Here is a 21125-nt window from a genome sequence, read left to right as displayed (position 1 = left end):
ATGAGTGCTGTTATTGAAGGTTAGTTGACATACAAAGGAAGCTTGTCCAAGTTATATAACTTAATTATAAATAAAAATAATAATTTTGATGCAAAATTCTGGAACTTTTTAGATAGTGGTGGATTGAGTAACTCAACAGATGGTAAAAAATAAAGCTCTGATAGTTACATTAGTTAGTCAAACTTCTTCAAGTTTATACTGGAAAGTTTTTTTGTGGAAATATATACACAGAATGTTTGTTACTCCATATAAAATCACTAAGTTTAGTAAAATTGCTTCTTCAGTTTGTTGGAGATGTATTAAAGATGTAAAAACTGAATGAACACGTTTATGGATTGTGAAAAAATAAATGTATATTGGGAAGAGATAAGTATGTTTTTAAAAGGTTATGGTCTAATAATTGTTCTTTAACTATATCAGTAATACTAATGAATGTTCCACTTCCTGTATCTTTAAAAGCCAAAGATCAAAAACTCTTTTGGGCTCACTTGGCAGTTGCCAGAGAAGTTATTGCAAAAAATTGGGAAAAAGAACTTAGTTCCTATGTTCAAATTATTTTTAAATTTAACATAAATATTATGTAAAACTGAAAAAGAAATGATCAGAATAAGACCTATAAATCAGGGTAAGACCTTTAGTTGTTGAGATAATCTTGAAATGTTGCTAATGGAATACCACGATTCTCAATATGTTAACTGTATTAAGATTACACTGATGATTCAATATATTTCTGTCACTGTATAACAATATATGAAGTTGAATTTCTTCCTGTGTACATACTGTAAATATATTAAATTAATACATGTAAAAAGTATACTACTCCAACAGCAGAAGCAATTAGGCATAGTTAAATTAAGAATTAGAATTAGGGAGTTAATGTATTTGCTAAATGTTAATCAGAGAATAGTTTAAAGGATTAGCCAATATGGAATTAATTATCTTTATACACACAGGTTATTTTCAATGCATAGAAAAGAAACAGAGATGAGGTTGAAATAAACACAAGGTTATAACCGGGTCAGAACAGGCAAGAACATGGTGTTTTATCATGGTTAACCTGATTTGTATTTTAGGTAATGCCTGTGTTGGCAGCTGCTGATGTGGAACAACTGCTCCTACCTGGAAAGTATGCATTTTGTTTTTGAAAATACATATAATTTTGTGGTTTTCTTGTATGTTAACTGCTTTTGGGGGGGGAGTTATAGTGAAAGGTGGTAGCAGAAAAATGTAACAAAGTTAAAAAGGATTATTAACTGGAATTTCTGTTGTAGACTCACCTACAAGCCAAAAGTATGTATTTAAGTTGATAAATGGAAACGCAAAACAAATGCAAACCATGTGACTTGTACTGCACATGTAGATTATTTGTACATATCAGACTGGCTGCATTAAAGATAATGACTTGAATGTTAATAGCCTTACATGTCTGGCTAAAAAAACAGATATTAACTTGTACAAAGAAATGTTGGGGTGCATATAGCAATATTACAACAGATGCATTTGAATAAGGTAGAACATGTTAATTTAATAATGAATAAATAAATTCTAGGGAAGATACTCACCACAGCATTAGGGATAAAGAAAAACAGAGAAGTAGTAATACTGATAGGAAATGGACACATATAGTAACAGAGGAAGAAAAAGGATAATTGGGAAGATTTGCAAAGGTAAAGGGTAATAATGAAAGAGAGCATTACTTTAGCATGCATAAATACTCCCTCCTATAATAACTATATCAGAGCCCCAGAAAATGTTAGTTTAAATAATATGTTTTCGACAAAGTAAGGGTCTTCCCAGCCACCACCACAATGTCTATCAAACCTTTATTTCAGCATGTAATAATGTTAAAAAACATGGCTCATCAATCCCACACTTCCAACCAACCATACTCACTGCCTTGCTGAACATGATACTACTGTCTTTTCTATGCCTATTATCTACAACTATATCTTGTTACAAGATTAATTTATTCCGCTTAAAAAATCAATAACTGACACCCTCTCCAGATAATGACAGTATCCTTGCCCACTTTTTACAGTGGACCAACCAGTCAGTCCAAAGTATAAAATAGCTTCAAGACATTTATTTCTTATCCACTTCTAGTTATCTCCTCCTTACCTAGATCACACATTCATACTACTAAACGCTTCCAGTTAACCCTTCCGATAGCTGGTGACAGAAATGAAAGATGTTCCACCGCACTGCCCATGTAAAGGGGACTCCTGCTGTAATTAAAACTAGGTTATGGCAGTGCAAGTAGTGCTCCGCTGAAGCCTGGTGCTTTTCTGATGAGTATGAATTACAGATTTCAACAAATCATGGCTCACACTAATCTTGCCTTGTCTTAAGCAAAAATAAGACTGCTTATCAGTCAAATCATCCTAGCAAAAAGAGAGGAGGTGAAGCTTTACTGTTGGTCACTGGCAGTATACTATATACATTTGTAGCTAAATACTCAACAATTCTGATCATAATGCAGAGTGATCACCCGGTGAGGATCACTAGCACTAACCTTGTTAAAATGTCTTGGTCTGCTAATGATTTTTCTTTATCATATGCAATGGGGAGCTTCATTTTCATGTATGATGTGGTCTGACAGAAGGAAGAGCACTAAATCTGCTGGCATACCGAATCAACAGCTATAAGACATGGCCTTAGGAAATGTACCTCCTGGGAAGTATGCTGCCATATCTGATACAACATAAGAAATTACAATGAATAGATATTACATTTCACATGAAAGTGTTTATCTTAAGACTTCACATTGTGCCACTACTGTGACTAGGTTAAAGACATAAGATAAAATAAAAGACAGCCATTGTAATTTTCTAAAATATTAACTAAAAGAAAAAAATTTAGAGAATATATAAATGACATACAATGAGATCCTTTAAAAAGTAAATTACTCTAGAAAGGGCAGCCAGAACCTGGGAGAAGATAAAATTTAACATCAAAAATATGGTAGAAATAAAGGAGAACAAGACATGGGACAATAGTGACAGAAGTTATTTAGAACAGCTAGAAAACATCAAGGTGCTATAACACAAGGAAAAGGAGGAACAGATGCAGGCAATTAAATGAAAAATACATGAACACTCCGATAATATTCACGAGTATAGCAGTTAAGTAGGTATACTTTGATAATAGAAAATCGGCAATTAAAATAAAGTAATTTTCAGCAAAATAACACAAATACAGGCAACAGAGAGATTTTATAAAATTACAGGCAGTTATGCATCTATTTCTAAAAAGGGAGCTGGGGATGATGGCGATTTTCACATATTTTCAGTTAATCCTGCAGCTGACGGACGAAGCAAGTTGCATGCATATCCTGCACTGGAAATATTCCACAAAATGTAATGCTATCTAGTACTGACATATTTTACTATTTCTACAGAAAACATATAAAAACAGAGCTGTGAACCCCCTAAATTACTTGCCCTAAGCCCTAAATCTAAGCACAACCATCCACAGGAAACAAAGCTGTCAAGCTTTGCAAAGAACTAGGAAACAATATACTAGGACACTGGCTAAGGCTCTTGCCACCCCTCTAGTGCCTTTTTTAGGAAGTACAAGCAAGCAAAATCTGAGGGTAATGCTACTCAATGCTAGAAGTCTAAACCTCAAAATACACTCACTCGAGGGCACTCCTTAAATTGAAGAACATCGACATCTGTGCAGTGACAGAGACCTGGTTCAAGGCTCCAGATAGCACCACTGCATTACCAGGCTATAATTCATACTACACCTTTCGGACACCTAACCTGGACCGAAACACTAAAGGTGGAGGCGTGTCCATATTCATTAAGGATATCCACACCTCCAGGCTAGTTGCTCAACATAAAGCATCCGAGATTATCCAAGTGCAACTAACTCTGGGCAAGACCACAATCCAAATTGCAGCTTGCTACAGATCCCCCACCATGCCCCAAGATTCTCACTCCTCATTTCTTGATACACTGGAAAATATTAGGGTACAACCTAATACCCTAATAATGGGCGATTTCAACTACCCCACCATTAACTGGGAAAACTACTCATGTACCAACTCTTTTGCTCAAGGTTTTCTGGAATTCATAAATCCCAACGCCTTGGATCAACTTATCCACACCCCCACCAGGGGCAGCAATATCCTAGACCTGGTCATTACCAACATGGGTGACAGGTGTTCCACAACAGAGGTCAATTTCTCATTGGTCTGATCCAACCACAAGCTAATGACCCTAGACATCCACATCCCACCCCCACCTGCAATTAGGGAAACCACCGTAAAAACTTTTTCCAAAGTAAACTTCATGCTTAAGACAGAAGTGGGAAACTTCACGACACCCATGCAGACGGGCAATAGATGTACGACTGCTGAATCTTACACAAATGCACTTTATAGGCACTTACACGAGTGCAACGATTGTGCTATCCTCCAAAAAAGGAAGCCAATCTGGTGGTCCCCTGCCATAAACAAACTCTACAACACATGAAAGAAACTGCTGCAAAAAAAAGAGTAAAATCCCATGTTTGGAGTAACTCCTGGTCAGCCTGAGTAAGAAGCAGAGATCCCTCATAAAATCCTCCAAAGCTAGTTACGAAAACAAAATCGCCACTGTTTCTAAAGACAACCACAAAGCATTCTATAGCTATGTCAAGAATCTCAATGGCAACACTCAGATCTGCTCTGAGTTACAGCACAATGGCACTAAATATACAGAACCAAATGATATTGCCAACACCCTGGCAGATAGGTTCAGTGCTAACTTTACTCCCCTCCCATCCCCTAAAGGGCCCATCTCTATACCGGAAGAATGCAAAGTTCCTGTAATCACAGCTGCACAGGTAAAAACCACACTCTCCAAAGCCAAGACCACAGTATCCATGGGACCTGACAACATCCCAGGCTGTGTTCTACACAAACTACAGAACGAACTGGCACCCCACCTAAGTGCCATGTTCAATCATAGCCTCACCTCAGGCTTTGTGCCCACTGAATGGTGCACAGCAACGGTTATTCCACTCCACAAAGGGGGATCCACCACGGACCCTGAGAACTACCGCCCCATTAGCCTGAGGAGCCTGGTCTGCAAGGCCATGGAACTTATAAACAAAGACATTGGTAATCTCCAAACTCTGGACCCCACCCAGTTCGGGTTTGTAAAAGGCAGATCATGTCTCCTAAACCTGATAGACTTCTTTGAAGCAGTCATTAAAGCCGTAGATGAGGGTAAGCTGGTTCACACGGCCTATCTAGAGCTTGCCAAGGCTTTCGACACCATACCCCACTCTGAAATTATAGATAAACTCACTAAACTAGGTATAAATCCCTATGTCACAAGATGGGTTGCCAACTGGCTCAGTGACAGAACCCACACTGTGAAAGTAGCAGACTCCCAGTCAACTTCAGACCAGTGACAAGTGGAGTACCACAGGGTTCAGTCCTGGGTCCTCTCCTGCTTGGTATCTACTTCTCTGAAGTACAGGCTAACAAAGAAGGTCTTTGGCTAATGAAGTTCGCAGATGACTGCAAACTAGGAGCCATAACTGAAACTAACAATGTGGACATCCTACAAAAGGGCCTCACTGAGACAGATGCCTGGTGTCAAAGCCATGGCCTCAAGCTCAATGCCAAAAAGTGCACTGTCATCCCTTTTGGTAAAAACTCTGTACCCATGAACTACCACAAAGGCGGTAGTCTATTTAACACTGAAAGTGTGATAAGAGACCTTGGGACACAGGTGGACAGTAGTCTCTCCTTTGATAATCACATTGCCACAGTACTCAGGAAATCTTTCTACGTGGCACACCTCATCACAAAAGGTTTCTCATCCAGGAAAAAAAGAGGTCATTGTTCCACTCTACTCGTCACTCATTAGACCCGTTATAGAGTACAATGCCCCTCTTGGTATGTACCTCACAAAAAATCTACAACAACTGGAAAGGCCACAGAAATACCTCACAAAGAGGATTACCGGCATCAAACAGATGCCCTACGCAGACCATCTCAAAAAACTCCAGCTTTACTACATCGCATATCTCTGCCTAACATACAAAGCTATGTCAAACCCAGAGTTGTTGAACATGCTGCACTTAAAGAAATCCCAATCCCTCTGAGCTACATGCTCTAGGGACCTAAACCTTGTCACCACAATAAGCAGAACATGCTGGAAGGATAGATTCCTGTCCCAGAGACTTCCCATACTCTGGAACAAACTACCTATCTATATCAAACAAAGCTCCTCATTAGCACTCTTCAAGAAAAATCTTGATGACTGGAAGGAAACTAGGAAATTCACCCCCGGGATCACTTCTGTGGCTCAGCACAACAGGGGCACAGGTAAATAATCTTCTTGGGTGGCGAAAGCAAGGGTACCTTTTTGGCTAGGCTTATATAGGCCCTAGGGCCAATAGCCTAGTACCTACCTATGAACATGCTTTCATCAGCACTCCCATTACAGCATACATCAAAAGACTTCCTTTCTTTCCCCTATATACTTACTTCAACTGCCCACCTCCCATGTTGCCAGTACCTCTTTCATCGCTGTGTTGTGTGTGCATCTTATTGCAAATTCTACTTAACTACAGTACTCCCACTTCATGCATACTGCCAGTGTTCTCATCTCTCCATACAATGTTTCCAAAACTAAAAAAAATAAATAAAAGAAGGGTTATTTAAACCTGTGTAGGAACAGCTGTTAACCTAATTAATTATGTGGTCATTACAGTCCAGGTGAATATAGCCTAGTATAGATTCATGGGTAAGTACTAGGCTAGCTGCCCTTGCAAACCATTTTAAGCCTAGCCAGTTTCCCTTTTTGTGCTCAAGATAACCTGTCCCATTTGGTTATACACTGACTTAACCTATCCCATGGTTGATAATGAGAAGTTATGTACTTACCATAACGTTCCATGTTAGTTGTCTTCTTCTCGCCTTCTTTCTTGCTGGATGGGTTCGGAGCTGAATCTCGGCTCCGACTCAGCCTATTACTAAAGCTCGAGAGCTATTTTTTACCAGCTCGAGGCTATCCTATGTCCCATAATGTTAGGTGTGATATACCCAGATCTCGTTCGATAGCTAACACTATGGACATACATGTCCCCACCATAACTGAGAATATAAATATATATATATATATATATATATATATATATATATATATATATATATCTACCTCTATACATCTAGGTATACAAGACTCTTATAAGAGCTAACAAGAAAAGGAAAGAGGTAGCTAAGCAAATAACTCTCATGATAACACATCTCAGAAGATACTCTCGGTCTTGCCAGGCTAGGGGGATGGAGGGTGGGATGCAAGAAAGAAGGCGAGAAGAAGACAACTAACATGGAACGTTATGGTAAGTACATAACTTCTCAATGTTAAGTCGTCAATCTCGCCTTCATTCTTGCTGGATGGGACAGCGTCCCTAGCACCTTAGTCCTGGGTGGCTCAATGGAACAAACTCTTGAGTACAGTGGAACCAAAATCAGCCCTACTTCTAGAGGTCATGTCCAGCTTGTAATGACAAATGAAGGTATGAGGAAAGGCCCATGTGGCCGCTGCACAAATGGAATCCATTGGCAATCTTGCCTGAAAGGCTACTGAAGAAGCTAATGCTCTGGTTGAATGAGCTCTGGGCTTAATAGGGAGCTCTTTATGCCTCACTTGGTAAATCAACATGATAACAGAGGTCAACCACCTGGACAAGGTTACTTTGGAAACTGGCAGGCCTTGTTTCCCTTCTGCGTAAGACAGAAAGAGCTGTTCTGATTTCCTCGTCTGCTTGGTTCTATCCAGGTAGAAGTGTAATTGACGGTGAACGTCTAGACAATGTAACTTTCGTTCAGACCTATTGGTATAAAGTGGGAAGAAAACAGGAAGATCGATGGTCTGATTCAGATTTTTTTCAGACAGTACTTTGGGTAAAAAGGACGGATTAGTCCTAAGTGACACTCTATCTTTGTGAAAAACTCTGATGGTGGCTGAAGAAGATCCCATTTGAAAAAGTTCTGCCAAAAACTCTAAGACTGTATGGACGGGGGTTGTAAAAGGGTCAACTTGTTTCTCCCCTGCCCAAACAGAGAAACGCTTCCATTTGCTAGCATAAGTCTTTCTGGTAGTAGACTTGTGCGAAGCAAGGATGATGTCATGAACTGAATGAGAGATTGAGGGAAGCCTGGCTAGGGTTGGAAGTGGAGCAACCAAGCTGTGAGGTTGAGAGATTGGAGAGATTGATGCAGCCCGCCCGACTGATGTGTCAGAAGATCTGGCGCTGGGTCCAGATGCCAGGGTTGATCTAGTAGATGACGTTGCAGGAACGGGAACCAAATTTGTCGCGGCCAGTAAGGGGCAACAAGGATCATTCTGGATCTCAAAACAGTTGCTTTCTGGATTAGCTGAGTAATTAAGGGAAAGGGGGGAAAAGCATACAGAAGACCCCGGGGCCAATCATGGACTAGAGCATCTCTGGGGGGAAGACCTGGGAGAGGGAAGAGGGTGAAGAAGTCTGGGCACTTGCTGTTTTGAGGGGTGGCAAAAAGATCGCAGCAAGGCTGACCCCATCTCCTGAAGATTTTTTTCACTACTAGCTGGTTGAGAGACCACTCGTGGGGCATGAGAATGGCTCTGCTCAGCCTGTCCGCTATGATGTTGGACTTCTCGGGGCTATGCGTTGCTACCAGAAACCGTTGAGAAGAGATCGCCCACTGCCACAGTCTGAGTGCTTCTCGACATAGGGGGTAGGACCTGGTTCTGCCCTGCTTGTTGATGTACCACACTACAGACATATTGTCTGTCTGAAATGCAATAGTCCCGGTGGGTAGAGAGTCTTGAAGGGCCTGCAACGCTAAAAGCACCGCTCTCATTTCCAAGAAATTTATGTGCAGGTGGCTTTCGAAAGGCTGCCATGTGCCCTGGACTGTCCTGCCCTGAAAATGCCCCCCCCCCACCCGATCAGGGAGGCATCCGTTGTCACAGTAGCCACAGGAGGAGGAAGGACAAAGGGTCTGCCCTGAAAAACCTGAGGGGAGACCATCCACCACGAAAGGTGTCTTTTGCATGATTGAGTGATTAGAATGCTGTGTGACATTGGAAGCTGTTGAAAGGACCACTGGGAAAACAGCATCCATTGCAGGATCCGCATGTGAAAGTGAGCTAGGGGGAGTAATGTGATAGCTGCTGCCATGAGACCTAGGGTTTTTAGTACGAATCTGGCCTGGACTCTGCTCTCTTGTAGTAGGATTTGAACATGACCTCAAATGTCTGAAATCCTTTGTACAGGCAGTTTTGCTGACAGTTCCACAGTGTTTAAAACTGTGTTTAAAACGGCGCCTATGAAGGTAATAGACTGACAAGGCGACAAGGCAGACTTTTCAGAGTTTATAGAGATACCTAGCTCGTTGCAAATTTGGAGGGTATAATCTCTGGAACAAAGTAGCTGACGCTTGGTGGTGGCAGTAAGGAGCCAGTCTAAGTATGGAAACACCTGGAATCCTTTTCGTCTCAGGTGAGCCGCAACCACTGCCATGCATTTGGTAAACACCCTGGGGGCTGTGGTGAGGCCAAAGGGCAGGGCTCTGAATTGGTAGTGACTGGCTCCCAGCCAGAAGCGGAGAAACCTCCTGGAGCGCCTGTTCATTTTGATATGATAGTACGCATCCTGAAGGTCTATAGAGCACATCCAATTGTCCTGACCCAGGAAGGGTAGAATGGACTGAAGCGTGACCATCCGGAATTTCATTCTTTGAACAGACTTGTTCAGCCTGCTGAGATCCAAAATAGGTCTCCAGTCCCCTGTCTTTTTTGGTACTAAAAAGAACTTGGAGTAAACTCTGGATCCTTGCTGGTCTGCTGGGACTGGCTGGATGGCTCTTTTTTCTAGCAGCTTTGAAATTTCTAGTGCTGCTTGATCCCTCAGATCGGGTGGAATGTCTGGAAGGGGTCCTTTTGGTGGATGTGGGGTATGAATAAAGGGAATTTTGTAACCCTCGGATATGATCGACCATACCCAATTGTCTTGCGTGAGGGAATGCCAGGCTGCTGGGTATAGTGATAGTCTTCCCCCAACTGCCTCCGAAGGTGGACAGTCGGGCAGCTCCTCAGGGGTGCTGGAAGGGTTTGTCAGAGAAGGATTCTCTGCTACCCTGATTCTGTGGACCCCCCCTGCCCCTCGGGCGGCGTCTATTGTTCCCTCCTCTGCCTCTGGAGGGAAGCTCACCACGTGCATCAGGCAGTACTCCCTGAGGTTTGCGGAACCACATTTTCCCACCCTTCTGACCCTTAGGGTATGGTCTAGAAGGGGTAGAAAAACGGACTCCTACGGCAGAGAGAGTCTTGCCTTCCTGCTCGCACCTGGTCAATGTATCCTTCACTTGAGGTCCAAACAAGGCAGAACCATCAAAGGGGGTGTTAGTGAAGGACGCCTTGAAGGGGTCAGCAAAATTGCAAAGCCGCATCCAGGCATGTCTCCTTAGAGCGACGCCCGTGCCTGCAGCCCTACTCGCTCCATCGGCTGCATAGGAAAGGAGCCGCATGGAGGAGTTGACAATAGAGTTTAGGGTCCCCAGCTGGGAGTTGATCTTTTCCTGAGACCCCACAGCTGATGGGTCCTGTAAGGTTTCACCAGTTCCTTGAGGAGGTCTCTCTGGAGACGGGTGAAATGGCACAAATAATTCAGCGACCACATAGCAAAGGTCGCTGAGGAAAACATTTGCTTGCCATACCTGTCCATAGTCCTAGATTCCTTATTAGGAGGATGGACAGGTACTGAAGGGTCAGCCAACTCCTTTTTAGTGGGCGCCGCCACCACCATGGCATCAACAGGGACGCCTTTAGTTAGAAACTGCTTGTCAGAAGGGGCTGTAATAAATGTTGTAGGCCTCCGGGGAGTTGGTTCCATAGTATCCGGAGTCGTCCACGCCTTTCGAGCCACCACATCCATGAGCGGGTCGAAAGGCGGAGATACCCAGGAGGTGGAAGGGTGAGAACCGAACGCATCCAGGTACACCGACTCGTCCTCAGAAGGGTTAAGGGCAGACCAGTTTCCCCTCTGCTTAAGAATCTCCAGGATGTCGGAAAATGAGACATCCTCAGAGGGGGACCTTGGGGACCCTTCTGAGACATCCAAGTCAGTGTCCGATGTGACTGACTCAGGGGAGTCTACATGCTTCCTCTTGCATTTACTCTTTCGAGGGGGCTCCCCTGAAGGATCAGGGGAGGCCTCGGAAGAGGAGGATATGCCCAATGGGGCTACCTGTAGCGTCAGTTCACCTCGCTCGGGATTAAGAGAGCGGGTAGAGACTGAAGCAGGCACCATAGAGGGAGGAGCTGAAGGAGCCGACCGTGGAGCAGGCACAGGGGCCAACACACTCCTCATGACCTCAAACGCACCCCTATCAGGCAGGTAAGGGGATCCACGCTCCGAAGAGACAAGGACTCCTCCCGACACCGAGAGGGACGGCTCCAAGGCCGATGTCGGGGCTGAACTCACCTGCGCCGAAGCTCCGAGAGGGAGAACAGGGTCGGACAAGGGTCCGATGCCACTCACCCCCTCGGAGCCGACGAGAGAGTCCCGGCGCCCAGATCCCTCCAAGGATGTAACCAAGGAAGAGATCGGAGCCAACGAGGGAGCCGAAAGGGGTGGTATCGGCTCTGACGTTCCGATGGTCCCGACCCCTACGATCTCTGGCTCCGAATTCACAGGAAGAGTCGGAGGAGGAATCAAAGTGGGAGTAGTGAAAGCCACTGCCTGATGAGGAGGGCTATGCAACATTTGGGCCAGCGCCTGCGACTTAAGTAGTCTGCTAACCACCCTCTCGAGGTCATGGTCCGACAGCCTGGAAAACCGAGAGGAATGAGACCTGTGACTCCGCTCCGATAACAAGGGAGACTTTGGAGCCGAATGGACCGATTCCAGGGAAGGAGACCTGGAACGCTTCTTGCTCGAAGATGGCTCCGACAGCAGAGTCGGAGCCGACTGAGGCCTCGAATCATCGGTTCCGGCCGGAACCGATGCAGTGGTAGTAGTAGCACCGCTCAGCGATGGCTCCAAACATGGTGCCGACGGTTTGGCGGGCTTAGAAGTTTCACCCGACGAAGGCTTAGCCGGGGAACCTTCAGGCTTTAACAAGCCTCTCAAAATAAGCTTGTTTCTGCGTTCCTGCAGGACTCTTGGGCTGAACGCATGGCAGACAGAACAAGAGTCCTGCAGGTGCAGAGGGCCCAAGCAATATACACATGAAGTGTGACCGTCTGTCAGAGACATCTTCTGACAGCACGAGTCACACTTCTTGAAGCCCGAGACCTTAGTGTCTTTAGACATCCTGAAAAAGGGATGACTGGCAGACAAGGACAACTAAGGGAGGTCTAGTCACAATCATCAAACACACACACATAAAAAAGTTGTAACAGACCAGAATAATATAACAAAACCCCACACTTATTAATACAATCTAACTAGGTACACATATACAACTACAGACAAATATGTAAGAAAGAGGATTGGCCAGGGCCTAACTATTAGGTGAGGGGAAAAAAACTGTATCAAAACTACATAAGAGGGAATCCTAAACAGGGATCTAAAGGGTAGTTACTATAAAACACTATTGTTAATATTTTAACCCAAACAGCTGACTAAAACCAAGAAAAAATATTAATACAACCTGAGCCGGCAAAAAGACGCAACCTCGTAGCTGAAGCGGCAAACGAGATCTGGGTATATCACGCCTAGCATTATGGGACATAGGATAGCCTCAAGCCGGTAAAAAATAGCTCTCGAGCTTTAGTAATAGGCCGAGTCAGAGCCGCGGTTCGGCTCCGAACCCATCCAGCAAGAATGAAGGCGAGATTGACAACTTAACATCTACATATTACTCGTAAAGGAGAATAACTGATCACAGCATATTTAATTTGAGGGGACCCATGCAAGGCAAAGTTTTTAGGAGCTCTATCTGTCCATTAGTAGTACAAGAGTGCATTTAGGAGCTGCATCTGTCCATTAGTAATACAGGAGTGCAGTATTAGTAGTACTAGTGGTAGTACTATTTTCAGAGAAAGCCCAACAAGAGAGGCAAAGAAACTCAGAGATAAAAAATTACAGTAATAATAATAACAATAACAGTAATAATAATAAAATATACCTTTGCCACAACTGAAAATGAAAACAGCATGCAACTTTTTTGTACCCACATCTAACCATCAAAGAGCTCATACGGAGTATGCATTTTGGGACATGCATTCTTCTGCTCCCACTCTGAGGGAAACAACTGGTCTTCACTCCTTCTCTCCCAACACACCCGAGTCAACTCCTCCAGTGGCTGGCATCACTAATCTGTCTTGGACCATCTGCTTCTTTGTCTAGATTCTCTCCCTCTACACCAAGGAGCCAAACAGTATTACAGTAGTAACATGACTCTATCCCTCTGCACCAAGGGGCAAAACAGTATTACAATAATAACATGACTCTCCCTCTACACCAAGGAGGTAACAGTATTACAAGACTTACATTGGTAACATGACATGACTATATCCCGCTACACCAAGGAGCTAACAGTATTACAATACTTACAATAGCAACATGTAATGAAACAAATCTAGTAGCAAGAAGGGAGTTTACTAACCCATTGCAAAACCTGACAACATTGTTTTCCTGTAGGGGGTTGTGCTTAGACTAGGGATTAGTACAAGGGAAATTAAATTAAAATAAAATACAGGTAGCAAGATGTGGAGAAAAAGTGAAGTAAAGAAATAAAGAGATGGTTCAAGTCACATCATCATTACAACTATATGGCTAGTTGGTGATGTAGTGTTTTAGTGGTTTTTTTCCATGACTTTTAAATGAAACTTCTAAGATCAATTTCTTCCAAGAGATTCAGGGAGCTCATTACACAGCTTAGATACAACAGCAGAAGACAAACCTTTTCTTCCTTCTCTCCATCCTTCCTTCCTCTATCGCCTCTTTTATAACATTTTTGCATTAACTGACATCACTTAATATTCATAACACTGCCCATTTCCTTATCACCCTCTATCCATTTTATGTTGCAAGCGATCCCTTATACCCTCATCTATTCCCTTCTCATTCCTAATATCCGATACTACAGATAATGACATTTTATTTAAACCCGTTTAACTTGTACATAACAATTTTCATTATACTTATTCCTATATATTTAACCTCATTATGTACATATATGTAATTGCTGTTATTACTACTCAAATATATTGTTTTATGTGCAGTTTTTCTCCCTGGGACAGAAAAGGGCCTACTAGCTCAGTCAGATTATCCAGATCAACAAATGTAAATAAATAAATTAAATAAATAAATAAATAAAATGCCACAGTAGTTATTGTGGGCAAGATGCAGCAAGAGACAATAAGTCGGTGTGTATGATTTAATATACATTAAGAAAACAGGTCTATATTAGAATATCGAAACTCCAAGAGAGCGGATACTCTTTAATCGAATGCTCATACCCAAAACCACACAATATCGAACATATGGAATAGTGATCCCCCCCCCCCCCCAAGGAAAAAAAATTGCTGCTCCAAAAAAAAAAAAAAAAAAAAATCCAACCCCTCCCCCCAACTTCAATATACCAACTTCGAGATTGCACCACAGTGGAGGAAATGGAAAGTCCCGACAACAACCCAGCGATTTTTTTTCCCTGGGAAAAAAAATCGCTGTTCTGTACCTTCGATATTGTGTGGTTTTGAGTATTAGTGTTCGATTAAAGACCATTTGCTCCTTTGGAGTTTCGATCTACTGATACAGACCCGAGATAACTGGGTAGCTCTTAGGAGTATAGAAAATGAAATGTACTACTCTTCAGATGAATCATAGAATATAATGATCTCTTTCTGCTACACTGTGGTGTCACTTTCAAGGAAAATTAGACACAACTAATCTGTTGATGGCAAGTTGACTAGGAGATCCCAAACATGAAAAAAAAGGTTTGTTGACAGACACATATAGAATGCAGTTATTACTTAACCGTCCATCAAGAAAAAGGTGGCAGAACAAAAGGACTGCTCGATGAATGAACTGGATAAAACGACATCAAAGATGTGTCAAATAAATCAGCAGATAAATTACTTTATGGACAATGCCACCACAGCTGCAAAGGAAATAAAACATTCTTCAATGGTACATTCATATCAGCAGCAGGATGCCTCGGGGAGCTATGCAATACTAAACATTGCACAATGACAATAGAATCACAAACAGAGCAGTTTTTCTCATGCAACATACCGATTACAAAGACAGGAGAAGGAGACAAAAATGCAAATTTTACTGGCATCTCTGAGTGCAAGACATGGTCTGACAGTTTGAAGTATATTCCCATTGAGGAAATGCTCTTTGAAAGTGCTCATCACTTGGTTCATCTGCCTTGCCCCATCACAGTCGGGTACGAGTCTTGTTTAATTAAACAAAAAGTGTTAGTTTGTGACCAGAGCCTGCCTTTTGTCAACTAGTGTCCTAAGCAAAAGGGCTCCACAGCACTCAGTGCCCCCATCCTGGTCTACCTATACTACCCAAATTACTAAAAAGCACCCCTGCTAGAGCAGCACCCTAGGCGGCCACCTAGTTAGCCTATGCCTAAGGCTGGCTATGTTTGTGACCCAGGTAAGACTGCTAAGTGTGTCCCCAGTGATCAAGACTACTACTCTTATGCAAGGAGAAGGAAACATAGCTGGATTTAGGCACCAGCAAATGCTACAGCCCCCCCCTCCCAAGTCTGATCCTGCCACCCCAACCACAGCAAGGTATCTTATTTAGATATTTTGTAACATGTGTGCCAACCAAACAAAAGTTAACACAGAAATATTAGTGGGTGGTAATAACTTATTCATATCTCTTTTAAAACTGAAAGATATCACTAGTTATACTTACAGTGTTTTGACAAATAACATGCTTCACAATTTCATTAAATGTTTTAACACTGACAGGCACCCTTGACCTAGTTAAATCTTTGGGCATTTTCTCCACTAAAACTAAAATCTTAGCTGGCTTTAGGCACCTGCAATGCCAATATCTGCAAGCCCCCCCCCCCCATTCATCCTTGACTGTGGGTGCCCCCACAAAAGCTGCTCCTGGTTAGTGAAAATGAAGACAAAAAAATTCCCTTTTCCAATTACACACACTATCAAAAGCAGGTTTGTGATATGGCCCTGTTAGAATAAATTTGGTAGTCAGTGAATGAATATGAACAAGGTAAACACTACAGATCAACAGCCCAGAGTGATCAGTATCAGTGCTTTCCTTGGATTTTAATTAGACCTGATGCTTCCGAGTTCCTGGAATGATGATTTATTTCAGGGAGTTTTACAGATACAGGCAGAACATCAGATAATGTAAGTCTTAACTTTTTTTGCTCCAGAAATCTGGGCAAAGCAAAAAATGACAGCAGAACAAATGCTAAAAATCAATTACTACTTTCTAAATATTACTCTAACTCACTTAAAAGTTAATAGAACAACAAATTTTGCAGCAACACGCATTTTTTGGATAATAACAATGAAACTCTGATGTATGGATAGTGGCAGTCTGTAATTCTGAATGATTTACCAACAAATCAAACTTTTTTATGAAAAACAGAACAAAATTATGAAGCAAATAAGGGACATTCTGTGTAATCAGGGAGAGTGACAGGCAAACATTACTTGTGACTTATCCCTGCTGTTTGATGACTGCTAAACAAGTCTCTGACCTTGTGTGGCAGTAAAAGTGTTGTACAATATACTGCTATTTGCCAAAGTCAGTGCAAAACTACTATTGCATTAGTGTATGTGTGCAAGTTATAGTATAAGAGTAACAAGCTGGCTATAATTTACTTCATTTTCTAACACAAACATCAGCATTGCCATTATGTTTGCGTTTAGAGGGGATATGGTTGAAGTGTATTTAAAAGTTACAAGCTGGACATATTTTCTTTCACATACAATTACAAACATACACATTACCCGTGACGGGTGGCTATATTTGGAGGTTTGGGAGAAAAATGATGTGTGTGAAAACAACTGTTCGCTGCCACTGTGGCACAGTGAGTAGCATTGCCATTTCTCAGTGTTTTGATCTGGTTGAGTTCCTAGCCATGTTTTTCAGGGTCTAGGTTTGTGATGATTCATCAAAAGGAATAAACGTCAAACAGCTATTCATCGAGCGGCTATCCATCAAATGTGCAGTTGTAAAATGGGGAAATTAATGACTTGACCAACACTTCCCTATCTCACACACGGCAGTATTTCAAATCCCACCCCCAACTCCAAGACTGCACTACAGTGGGGGTAAAGGAGATTGTAATATTGTTGTATGTGAGACATTGTTAGCCAAGTAATTACCCGTCTCACAGCTGCACATTTGGTGAATGACCGCTCAATGATTACCGTGCGATGAAAATATGCTATGACAATAACAGCTAAGGAACTCACATTTAAAACTTTTCGCTCCGACATGTCGTTCTGAAAGACTTCTTTTTATTTCACTTGAAAAGTAACTGCAAATTAATGTTCACTACTTCCGAAATACGCTCCGGACAAATCCGCGTTTCCAATACAGGATTACGACAACCTGATTGGCCTGTAAGCACGTGGTAGTACAAGCACCTCCTACTGCGATTGAGTCGGTTCAAGGCAATTGGGTTAGAAGAGTTACGTGATGATTATACGTTTGATTTTATTACACCAGTCTCACAGTCGTGTGAGAGGTGGTAACATTTATTTACGTCATGTTTAGTGTGCTTCTTGTTGTTTGCAGTGAGAGTAGTTAAAGTGGGAGTGTTAAGGATTCTGTGTCCGGAATTTGTTTAATTCAGGCAATCCGTGGCTTCTATCGTAAAAAAATATTACGTTACTTTCCTTGCTACATTTTTTTGCTAATTTCCACTACATTTTAATCGCTCAATACTGCAGGTCGTCCCACCCGCACTTTGCTCAACACCGGCCCATCAGCCAAGTTGATGGCAGCCATACCTAGCAACTGTACAGATTTTCGCCTCACATTTTTGGCCTCTTTCTAATAAAACTGGTTTTCTAGCAAATTGTTGGTAAATCATTGAGGGTTCAAGTCGGAAAATAATGACAGGCATTTGTTTTTCAGACTCAATTCCCTTCAGAAAATCTATGTTAATAAAAATTTGTTATGTCAACTTTCTAAGTTTGTAAGAGAAATATGTAAAAACTGTCACTGTTTTTATGCAATTGTTCCCGCATTATTTATGGCCTTGTCTAGATTTTTTGCTCTAAAAGGTTGAGAGGTATGTTAACCCCTAACTCTCTTACTATTTTAAATACGCCTGTTTGACCTCACCGGGGATGTTTTGGTTCCCCTGGGGAAAAGACAAAAACGGGATGTTTTAACTTGAGTCAAAGTAAGCTAAAAAATATGTATAGTGCGACCTTGGAGTTAGAATATTTAAGTAGGGAGGTTGCAGGGGGGGGGGGGGGGCTTTCCCCCTCCTGCTTTTATGTAGTGTAGTTTTGGGTGAAGGTGTGTGTGGTGTATGTTTAGTGTAGTGTTTGGTATTTTAAATTTTGCGCTTCCAGTCTTATCTTTCGGGTATCTAGTCTCAGGATTCAGGTGTTCGGGATTTAGTAGTGATCCCATATATATAAACTTTGGGCTAGGTTTATAAATGCCGTAGGGCAGATAGCCTAGTATAAACCTATGAACCTATATATATATATATATATATATATATATTCCATATATGGAAACACTTTGGAATGTCGAATTTCAGTATCTCGAGACCAAAGTGTCGAATCTGCGGTACTGACGGCATGTTACACAAGTGTGGTGTTTTTAAGGGTTTTGGGGAGGGTTGGTGTGTTTGTGTCGGAGTGTAAAGTGTGGGTTAGGGTACGTAGGTGAGAGTGTGTAAGTGTTGAGAGTTGTGGTGTTTGTAGCTGTGTGTTTAAGAGAGGGAAATGTGGAATGGGCGAAATTGGAAGTGTAATAACCCACCAGATGCACAGTAGCAAGCCCCGCTTGCGAGCATTTTGACTGATTTTGATTGAAAGATGCCACCATAACCAGGAGCGGCCTTGGGTCAACTGGTGTCCTAGGCAAAAGGTCTCCACAGCGCCCCCCCACCACACCACCCAGTGCCCCCATCCTGGTCTACCTACGCCAAATAAATACTGGAAAAGCGCCCCTGCTACTGCAGTGCCCTAGGCGGCCGCCTAGTTGGCCTATGCCTAAGGCCGGCTATGACCATAACACAAGGTTATATATGCGGTATGTGAAACACAAGTTAATTGCACAAAAAGATTCGATTGCACAAAAAAACAAGAAAACGCATACATTTAGCATGTGCCTATTTCTTTATTTCGTGAACTTAGGCTAAAAACAGACACCCACAACCTCTAACACCGCATCAGGAAGCATTTACAACTTAAATTCACAACTTTTACTATACAGGAGTACGTAACATGCCAAGATCTGATGCTACTGAAACAGAAGGATAAATGCTGAATGAGGCCAGCTGCCTTTACCTAACCAATTCTTAAACTTAAATACATTTATCAGTAGGAGCAGTTTCCAAACAGAGTTATAAAAGAGTATGTGTAAGAGTACAGAAACAAGAGTGCCGCTGTGGGGAAAGTTACAGAAAACCCAGTCCAAATATTCTGAATGCAAGTAATAAACCCGAGCACTTTCACTGTAACTACCTATAAATGAAAATCTGCATGACATTGTGGGCACCCTAACTGCGTACCAGAAACGGAAGGCTGCACCGATCTGGTCACCTTCAGTTGAAATAAAACTAGTAACTATTCAAGAATGATGCAATGATATTACCATTGCCAAAGACACCAATACAAGCAAATAAATAAATACACATACACACAGTTTTCGATTTTTAACCACAGTTGCCCTTTAACTGGTACCCATAGAAGCAGGCCACCCAGTCAGATAATTTTGGCCATACCTATATTAACTAGTTGTGGGGAGAAAGACAACTGAAGGGTAAAAGTCTGGTTATATGCTGCTATTTTCCATTTGTTTACTATGTAGGTAGGCTAGTCTACGGAACCTTTTTTTCCATTATTCTGGCGAATAATAATTGCATGTGTTTGTGCTTATTAAATGCTCCGTTTTTAATTCTATGGATTTACCGTTACATTAGCATTGCGTGTCAATCATGGCACAGTGCTGTTAATCCTGCCCTACCCGCATGTCAATCACGGCGGGCTCGCCCATACCTGCGCGAACTCGGTGGTGGGTTAATACACTTCAATTTTGCCGTGGAATGTATGTTGGGTTTTGTGTGTGTTGGTGTTTAGTGCAGCCTCGGAGTTAGTACATATAAGTAGAAGGTGCAGGGGGGCTCAAAGTGTGTGTTTGTGTTGTGCGGAGGTAGTTTTAGTTGTGTTTGTGTGTGCTTTAACAGTCATGGTTTTGGTTTTCTTTTTTTGGTGTTTCGGCTTTATAGTCTCGAAATATTGAAATTCGATATTTCAGTATTTCGAGATTATAAAGTGACTTTGTTATTTTTGCAAGACAAAAATAACGAAACTTAAAATCCTGAGCCATGTACTTTTTCACAGGGCAAGTAAAACTTGTCCAGTGGGGGAAATGTGCCCTTTTCCCCACAGTAGTCCTATCCCGGAGTTGGAATATATAGTTAAGGGGGAGTAGCCCCCACCTAGATGAGTTTCAGATGGTATGTTGTGTTTTGTGTAGTTTTGGACAAGTGTTTACTTGCCCTGGCGAAAAGTATGTGGTTCGGGATTTTTAGTTCCATTATTTTTGTCTCATGAAAATAACGTTTGTTATTATGGGTTTTCATTATATCAAAGTAGACCCCTGTGTGTGTGTGTGTGTGTGTGTGTGTGTGTGTGTGTGTGTGTGTGTGCTGCTATTGTCTAATATGACAAATGTTTACGTTACTCCACATGCTCCAAAGCTAATCCTCAGAACATGCAAGAAAGAAAACAGTGCTTTTTGCAGGGGGACAAATCTCCATGCACTCCACATCCCCTGCCAAGTATATATACTAACTCTGAAACAGCACAATCCCTGGAGACAGGGCATATTCCTTGGGGACTTTTGATCGTGTGCATATGTCAACCATCTGTATTGTGTCTCTTATATAACTAAACAAGAAACGAAGAGGTCTAATTAAGGCCAACTATGATACT

General features: G+C 42.1%; 1 protein-coding gene across 1 annotated transcript in view; it reads right to left on the bottom strand.

The window, feature by feature from the left end:
- The window catches only part of YJU2 (YJU2 splicing factor homolog), a 484871-nt gene extending 467302 nt beyond the window's left edge, over positions 1-17569 (bottom strand). Inside the window, exon 1 of the mRNA XM_044072064.1 lies at positions 17415-17569. Coding sequence (XP_043927999.1) covers positions 17415-17438 — 24 coding nt within the window. The 5' untranslated portion in view covers positions 17439-17569. The remainder of the gene's footprint in view (positions 1-17414) is intronic.
- Between the last annotated feature and the right edge of the window lie 3556 nt (positions 17570-21125).

The sequence above is a fragment of the Protopterus annectens genome, chromosome 5.part0 (assembly GCF_019279795.1).
Source record: "Protopterus annectens isolate FY-2018-M chromosome 5.part0, PAN1.0, whole genome shotgun sequence".
In the NCBI taxonomy this organism is placed as follows: domain Eukaryota; kingdom Metazoa; phylum Chordata; order Ceratodontiformes; family Protopteridae; genus Protopterus; species Protopterus annectens.
Note: the sequence above shows the minus strand (reverse complement) of the source record. Positions and strands in the feature narration are given on the sequence as shown.